Source organism: Hydra vulgaris, chromosome 06, assembly GCF_038396675.1.
Source record: "Hydra vulgaris chromosome 06, alternate assembly HydraT2T_AEP".
NCBI lineage: Eukaryota > Metazoa > Cnidaria > Hydrozoa > Anthoathecata > Hydridae > Hydra > Hydra vulgaris.
In genome coordinates, this window is record NC_088925.1 from 332,182 (window position 1) to 341,666 (window position 9,485).

The 9,485-nt window shown below is 25.3% G+C and overlaps 2 protein-coding genes across 2 annotated transcripts; both read right to left on the minus strand.

The window, feature by feature from the left end:
* Positions 1–1,898: 1,898 nt before the first annotated feature.
* Positions 1,899–2,882, minus strand: LOC136082081 (ATP-dependent DNA helicase PIF1-like). Its single transcript, XM_065800659.1, has one exon. It carries the CDS (start codon positions 2,880–2,882, stop codon positions 1,899–1,901), a length of 984 nt encoding a protein of 327 aa, XP_065656731.1.
* A 5,723-nt stretch (positions 2,883–8,605) lies between these two features.
* On the minus strand, positions 8,606–9,079 carry LOC136082082 (deoxyuridine 5'-triphosphate nucleotidohydrolase-like). Its single transcript, XM_065800660.1, has one exon. The coding sequence runs from the start codon at positions 9,077–9,079 to the stop codon at positions 8,606–8,608; it is 474 nt and encodes a 157-aa protein (XP_065656732.1).
* Positions 9,080–9,485: the final 406 nt, after the last annotated feature.

Below are 9,485 nucleotides of genomic sequence, written 5' to 3' on the forward strand. Positions count from 1 at the left end.
GAAGTAAAGAAACTCCTGGTTGAAAATAGTCTGGTAGACAAGTTAAAGGATTTCTTTCTAAACTTTCAACCGTATTTTCGTAATAAAAAATCCATTGAGTAATGACTTGACCTTGTTCGTCCAAACCAAAACATTCTCTTGCTAATTTTTCATGAATGCATTGAATCACAATGGAATGACAATAATAATTCAACTCAGGTAAAGGTTTGACTTTGGAAGTAGCATTTTCTTCAGACTTTGTAATACTCGTTTCGCAATCAAAAGTCATTAAAAAAGGAAACAAGGTTCTACTTGTACACATGAACGTATTTTGTGGACGATAGTGAGTAATGCAATCACCGTATTTAAACTTGTCCGGTTTATAATAACCTTCGCATTTGTGTTTCTCTGTGGTAAATTTTTGTCCACAATCAGAACATTGAAACAAAACACGCGAGTTGTTAGAACAAAAATACTTTGTAGAAAATTTTTCATTCAACATGCTTATAGCGTGAAAAGAATTATTTTTTTGAAAAATACAAATTTTGATCGTGTTGATTGTTTTTTTTCGTTCATTGGCTTTATTTCTTTCTTCATCGTTAATAAATACTCTTTGAGAATCTTGATCGTCTTTGGTAATGTTTGCGCTTTCGTAAACTACTTTTAACAATTTTACAAGAGAACTTTTATATTGTGATTTTAATTTAGAATGCAACAAACGAATTTTGGTGTTTTTTTTGTTAACGGCAAAAATTTTAATGTTAATACGATCAAAAGTGTTTTCGTAAGCAAAACAATGACAAAAATCAATCAAAGTTTGAAATGACATATTTTTAGATTTTTCTTTTATTTGTTGTAAAACGTCTTTCCATGCTAGAACATTTTGCTCTTCTTGATCTTCAAAAAGAAGTTGTAAAATATTTTCTTCAGAATATAAATCTGTAGTGTTTTTTTTCAACACTTTTATATTCCATTCTTCAATGGTGCTCACATTCCATTGACGAATCAACAAAGAGACGAGAAAAGCAGAATAAAAACATAATCCTGGTTCAAATAAAATACTATAATCTAAAAACATTTTCTTTTTTTGTTGATAAGACAGAATAGTATAAACAGTACTTTTTAGTGATTTTTCCCATTGTGTTAAAGAATGAGGTCTATACCATTCACCAAACCATTCGTCTATTTCTATCTTCTTTTGTTGTTTTTTTTCGTAATATATTTTATTGCGTTTTTTTTTTCGTTGTTTTAGTGTTTCTTTATTTTTTCTTCGTTGTTTTAGTGTTTCTTTATTTTTTTCATAATAAGTTTTGTTGTGTTTTTTCTTTTTTTCAATTTCTTCATCTGTCATGAGCATTTTTCTTTTAAAACCAGACAATTCAAAATCTCGTAATTTCATCATGGAACTTTCTGTTAAATTGGATAAAGTTTTAATTTTAATATTACATAATCGTATTATCTTCCATCCGCTGTCGTTTTCTAAAACATTAAAAACAGCTCGCACATTGGCATCTTGAATAAAACGCAAATTTGTCGGTCCTTCTAAAGGTTTAATAAAATAAACAGGCGAATTGTAACAACGTTTCATTATTTTACAATAACCATTTTCAATAGACTTGCAACACAAAGTAACAATATTATAACCCAATAAGAAATTTTGAAACAAGTCACCAAAAAGAATACTGTTTTTCATTTGTGTTTCGAATCCCTCCATTGTTTTTTGTTCAACATGATGAACAATTTCATCAGGACTTTGAGTTTCAGAATAAAGTTGTGATTCTTCTACAATATCTTCATTTTTATAACGATCTTTAATGTAAAAAAAATGTTCCGTGTATATACTGTTATTACTAAAACGAGTTTCCTCAGTTTGATATTCAAATTTCATTTTTTAAGAATCTAAAAAAAAAATTTTTTTTTTACATGTATTCTTTATAAAATTCCAAAACATCAGAATCAACAGTAATACTTTTAAATAGTGTTCGTAAATTAAATTTATTATTAATAATTATAAATATATCGTTAATATTGCAAACTCGTGATAAAGAAACATAATAAAGACTATTAATAAAAGCCTTTGAATTAAATTGAACAACGGCTTTATTCATGGTACTTCCTTGTGCTTTATGAACCGTAAAAGAAAATGCTAATTTTAAAGGCAAACCAAATCTTGAGCCTACGACAGTATGAGAGCAATCTAAAATTTCTTCTTTGACACATTCAATTTTGACTTCTTTTTTATTCATCATCACCCAAACTGCATTACTTTCTATTAAAATAACGGTACCAATAGTACCATTGCACAAACCTTCTTCCACATTAATATTTCTTACAAGCATCACAATAGCACCTATTTTAAGATAAACAGCTGCCGGAATTTGAAACGAGCATGGAATATTTCGATTTTTAATAACATCTTTAGCATAAAACCAATACCCTTCTTGTTTGATAGTTTCCATTTTTTGATTGTTATAAACATCCACTTCGATGTTTCTAAAAAACAATCTTGTATATTTAGAGTTTAAATTTTCATCTTTTTCAAAACAACGCGTCATAAAATAATTAATAGTTTTGTCTGAAACTTGACCAACACGTAGATCATTTAAAGCTCCAAAAAATTGTTCGTCGTCTTTTTGTCTAAAACATTGAGTTAAAACCAACACTTCTGTCATGTAGTGTAGCCATATTTGTGATTTAAAAACAAATTGACCTGAAACAGGTGGCAACTGAAAAAAATCACCACAAGCAATCACTTGTATACCACCAAATAATTCATCGTAACATTGTCTAATTTCACAAGCTATTGAGTGTAATAAATCAAATGTTGAAGCGTTAATCATTGAAATTTCATCAATAATTAAAACATCAGTTTCCAACCATGTTTTTTTAATGTCTGGATGCATATGACGTTTATAATAAACGTTTTTTAATTAGAATAAAAAGTATATATAAAAAGTACATATAAAAAAATTTATTTCGAATACAAATATAGTATAGCATATTTTATAAAAAACATCATATATATAATGTTCTGATCGACAACTTGCTCCACTTTACAATATAAATCATCTGGTTCATTAACCAAAAACTTTGCAACCATCATTTCGTTTTCAGGCAAATGGTTTTTTTCGATCATCATCTTGAACATTTTTTTACTATGGTTTTCTCTTATTTTATTCATCTAAAAAAAATTAATATTGAGAATTAAAACATTTTTCACAATATATAAATGAACAACTTTCACCAACAGTTACTCTATACTCATCACACTCTTCACATTCGTTTAAATAATGTTTACAATTTTCAATTTCTTCACATTTTTCTTTTACATGATTTAAAACATCTTCTTTACATTTTAATTTAAAAAAATCATAAAACGATTCAAAATTTAAATTCAAATAAACATGATAATGTATTTTAATATATTGAAAAACCATCAAAATCAATATATGAGGTACTCGTTTCATTTCTTGATTGAAAAATTCATCCCACTTATACTCACCATACCATTGACAACGACGACATAAAACTTGTTTTGAACTAATCGCATGCATTCGAATTTCTTCCAATGTAGCTGGGTGAGCTCGATTGAATTGGTATATTTTTTCCATTAAAAAATCCAAATCATTTTCTGTTAGTTGCATTTTTTATTATGTAATCTAAAAAAATAAAGAAAGTTATAAAAATAATTACATTAACGAAAACAACGATAAACCAAAAATTTTTTAAAATCACAATCATGACACAATTTTTCAAAATCACAATTACATTTAGCTAAATCACGTATTACATATTTATGAATATGAAAAGTTTTGTTTAATAAATTTGTCGATAAACCAAGTTTGTTAGAAGCTTTTATTATTGAAATGTAAAATTCTTTTACTGCATCCACACAATAACTACAACACAAACAAAGAAAATGATATTCGTATTCCTGACATTGACATTCAGCCAAAAATTTAATCTTTTTCTTTTTATTTCTATAAATTTCCAAAAGTTGTTCTTTAGTTAAATCCATTTTTTTTGAAGCTGTATCCACACAAGAACAACAATACATACAAAGAAATGATGGGTTGTATTCATCACATTGACATTCGGTTAAAAATTTCTTTTGTTTTTTATAATCTTTTAAGAGTTGTTTTTTAGATAAATCCATTTTTTTTGAAGCTTTTAATATAATAGAATAGTTACACCACGATATGTCATCTTGTTCCATTTTTTTATTATGTAATCTAAAAAAATTACAAAAAAAATTACAAAAATATAAAAAAATATATACAAAATTTAAACAAAATATAAAAAATTTTATTATATAAATAATTTGAATATAACATGTCTACAATTTAATAATCGTATATAAAAAATGTTTGTATATTGTTTCATAATCAATTTTTTCTTCACTCATTTCCAATCCTATTTTTTTACAAACTACGCACATATCGTTTACATTACAATGGCAAAAAGCTAAATAATCAAGACTTTTCTTCGTTATTTCTGTTAGTTGTTTTGAAGATGACATTATATTATTTTCCATTTTTTATTATGAAATCTAAAAAAAATACAAAAAAATATATACAAAGTTCAATATAAAAAATACAAAAAAAATATGTATACAAAAATTCAATATAAAAAATTCAATATAAAAATATAATTATTTATCCATATAAAAAGGTTGTTCATATTTTAACACATAATCTCTATGTTCTGATAATATTATTTCCAACGCAATCTTTTTACATTTTTGACACATATCATCCGAATCACAAGCACACGAAGCCAAACTATTAATACCCTCTTTATGATAATGAAAATTCTTTTCCATCAACACTTCAGACAATCCCAATTTTTTGCAAGCTAATATTATATTTTTTTCCATTTTTTTATTATGCAATCTAAAAAAAAATACATTTTTTTAAAAAAATTTTAAAAAATTCTTCTTATTTCAGCATAAATGTAACAAGCATTTAAAATACAAAATACACAATTCGATATACATTCACAGAGCTATTTTACATAGAGCTTCATAAACAAAATCAGGTTTTTTACAAATAAATAAAAGTGTTGTTTTGTTAAGCCCTATTTTTTTAGCTACTTTTTCACACATTTCAGAAGCTTGTTCACTCATACGCCAATCTTCTAATAAAAATGCTTCCAAAATTTCTTTTTCTCTTTTAAAAGTTTTTTCTTCTGAATATTTATCAACTCGTAGTTTTTTAGGTTTAAATTGTTGCACTTGTTTTACAAATTCATCAAATTCATCTTGAGTCATTTCTTCTTGAAACAATTCTTTAAGATGATAATCTTCCAAACAATCTTCCAAACTTTTATTCTTAAAAAAATCTTTAGCGTTGTTTTCAAATACATAAACCACAACCATTTTTTTATTATGTAACCTAAAAGTTACAAAAAAATTATTAAAAAATAATTACAAAAGTTTTATAATATAGTATAATTTTCAAACATTTCAAGCACAGTTTTTTTAATATTTTCTTCACGAATATAATGTTTCACAAAATCATATATTGTTTTGCAAGAATCACAAGGACTCAAACCACTACAAGTTTCTTTTGAACAAGATTCTGTTTGATCCAATAACCTCCTTATCGTTTGAGTTTGATCATGAATAACAGCTGTTGATAATAAAAGTTGAGTGATGCAATGTTCAACATGTATTTTAAAGTTTGACATTTTTTATTATGTAATCTAAAAAAATACAATAAAAATAATAAAAAAATGACAATAAAAATTATCTAAAAATGATATTATTGATGTGAAATTTTTTTTTCGACATTCATCGCATAAACAAGTTTAGTGTTTTGACATTCTTTGTGATGACACAATTCTAAGTATTGACAAATTGTTGGTGTTGTTGCCATAATGCTGTTTGTTGGTCGAACTATTATTTTTACCATTTTTTTATTATGTAATCTAAAGAGAAAAAAAATTTTTAATCAAAAAAGGTACTCAAATATTCCATTGTTTTTAAAAAAGAACGTTGTAATTCTTCGCGAATACGTATTGTTTTTTCAGTCTTATTGACAAAAGAAAACTGATTCATTATGTCTTTGCGAAATTCAGGGACATTTTTTTCAATATACTCAAACATAGCCATATCTCTTTCTTTTTGTTTTTCTTTATCTATTGCTATTTCTCTTTTAGCCATTCAATATTTTTTTGATTTGTTGTAAATAATTTGTACATGGCTTGCATATACAGTTGCAAAGTTTTTAATCTGTTTATAAAACCATCTTTTTCAGCATCTTTTCGTATTAATTGGTTCAATTCATCTAGTGCTTCATTTAACATATTGTCATGAAAATTTTTAAAAAAATATTTAAAAATATCACCATATTTAACAAAACATTTTACTATTTTATATTCAGCAGCAACATCTGCATTAAGTTTATCCAACTTTCTGTATTTATGAGAGATGTATTTTCCACATTTATAATCTCGAAAGAATTCCATTTTTTTATTAGTTTACCTAAAAAATACAAAGTTATTAAAATTTTAAAAAAAATTTTAAAAAAAATAAGTTACTCGATAAAATTATTTATAAGAATAAGCGTAAAATAATTTTTAATTGTTTTTTTTAACATTAATCTTTCTTCGTGCTTTGAAATATAATGAAAATTTTTCATGTCAACATTTAATTTCATATAAGAGAACATGGCTTCATCTCTTCTTGCAAATTCTTCCTTTTCTTTTTTTACAATAAATTCGTCTTCTTCAATTACATCATCGCAAGTGACAATCATGAAATTGACCAACTCTATTAAAAATTGACGTATATTGAGATATTTTTTTATTTGTTCGTTATTTTTATTTATAATTTCTGTTATTTTTTCAAGTTGCCCCACTATGCCATCTTGATGATCATCATTGGTTAAAAATTCTTTAACGATAACAAAATAAAAGTAAAAAACAGGTGATAACTCTTCCAAAAACTTCCACAATTTCCGTTCAGAATGATGTAGTTTGTAATATTTGGTAACCCATTTGATGCGTTCGTCAGACCATTTTTCATTATCCATGTTTTTTCTTATTAGTTATTCTAAAAAAATTATACAGATAAATGATTAAATTCATAATTTAAATCGTGATTACATTCAATATATTTATAACTAAAAGTTAACAATTCTGAAAAAATTTCTGCAATAGTTTGTAAACTCGATATATCATTATAAATACAACTATTCTTTTCCATTTTTATAGAATCCATAAATAATTTTTCTCTACTACTACAATCAAGCTGAATTTTTGAAAAAATATCCAAATAACAATTTAGTATATTTAAACTCATAACTTGAATCGCTTGCATAAAAAAACTCTTCATATCATTAACATCTTTGAGCACATTCTGTTTGATACATGTTAATTGAGCACATTCTGTTTGATACATGTTAACATAAGCGAATATTCTTGATAAACGCCCATATTGTTTTTTATCATGTTGAAAAATACTATCCCAAGTAAAGCGTGTAGGGCATTCCATTTTTTATTAGTTTTTCTAAAAAAAAATTTTTTTTTACAAAAAAACATTTAAAAAAATTACTTAATTTTACATTTGATATACAAATTATTTTCAATTAAATAATCGTTAATGTCTGCTGTTTTTATAAAATTACAATATCCATATCCAGCATTTTCTTGATCTTTGACCGGACGTTGAAAAGACACATTATTTTCACTCAAAAAACTTTTTTTTATTTGTTTACCGTTAGGACCACATATTTTAAAAGTAATAATATGATTGATAAAAGGCCATTTTAATATTGCATCATAAGGTGTAGATCGCATCATTATATACAAACCAATTTCTTCTTCTTCATGTTTATCACATTTCGTATGGATAGTCAATTTCATTAAAAATTGATAATTTTTATAATAAAAAGGAACACTATAATAAGCCTTGCTTTCATCTTTTAACTGTTCTTTAAAATTTTCAAAAATCCATATTTTGGTGCCTTGAACATGATGATGCATTTCTTCCAACATGGATAGACGAAAATCTAAATTTTTATTTTGTCAACACATAATCCATTGAATAAAAAATTCGGATTGTTGGTGTAAATAAATGATTCCATAATTTTTACTAATCTAAAAAATAAAAAAAATATACAGATCAATGTTTATACAGTTAAAATTATAAAAAATGATACAGTTCATTTATGCAGTTAAATGATTAAATTGATATACTAAATTTTGATTACATTCAATATGGTTATTAATAAATGTTATTAATTCTAAAAAAGTGTTTTCAATAAATTGTAAATCTGTTAAATAATTTTCTACACTATGATCGTCATCTCTTATATTCATTGATAATATCATGTTTTTCATAGATTGACATTTTTCATAAATACTTTCAAAAACAATCAAAAATAAATTTGATAAATTAGTTGCTTGATAAAAGTTCGTCTTCATTTCAATCATATTATCGGCTACTTCACCAAATGAAATAGCTTGACCGTTACTTACAAACAATGATATGTTTTTTAAACGAGTATGTTGTTCGACATCTAATTTTCTAATGTCGTTCCAAGCGTCCAAAAGAAGGAATGACATAATTTTTACTAATCTAAAAAAATAAAAAAAATTTTACAAAAATATTTTACAAAAAAAATTATTTTCCAGTGGATCCAAAACCACCCTTTCTTTCTACATCTTTAATCATTGACATTTTTACTTCACCACAACAACAGCCATTAAATTCTATTACATTTTTTACTGCTTTAAACATTTTTACAAATCCCATTTGAGCAATGGCATCTCCACGTTTAAACACAACATTTTCTTCAGAATGATTCATCAATAAGACTTTAATTTCCTCTTTATAATCGGCGTCTATTATGCCTGGAGCATTGAACACTACAACACCATGTTTAAAAGCAATACCTGATTTTGAATATATCTGTCCTACTAAATTTGAATCCATTTTATCTATATACACTCCAGTATTTACTAAAACACGTTGATGGGGTTGAAGTATAACATCCTTTGAGCTTCTCAAATCAAAACAAGCGCTTTCGTTTGTTTCATAAAAAGACCATTCATGAATATCTGTAATTTCAAGTGATTTAAACTCTTTATTTTCCATTTTATCTATCTCGCTGTCTTGTCCAAAAAGATGATAATCTCAAGTTTTTTTTCACTCTTTTTATATAAAATAGTAGTCATAACAACATTATCTCTATCATTAAAAACAGAATTAAAAGTATAAAGTACAAAGTTTAAAGTTCATCGTACCACATTGAACTTTAGATTCTTGAATAAGAGATTAACATTTTTGTAAAAAAATCTTGTTTAGTACTTTTTTTTCAACTGAAACAGTATAAAAAGAGTTCATTTCCATTTCAAAGTTCATTCACAACACAACGAACATCAAAAAATGACAGAATTTGAAATTGTTTACTGCAATGATAACAGCTATGTTAAATTTGCATATTTAGCAGCTGTTACTTTGTGGCTCATTGAATTTAAAGAAGAAAAAAATGTGAAAGATA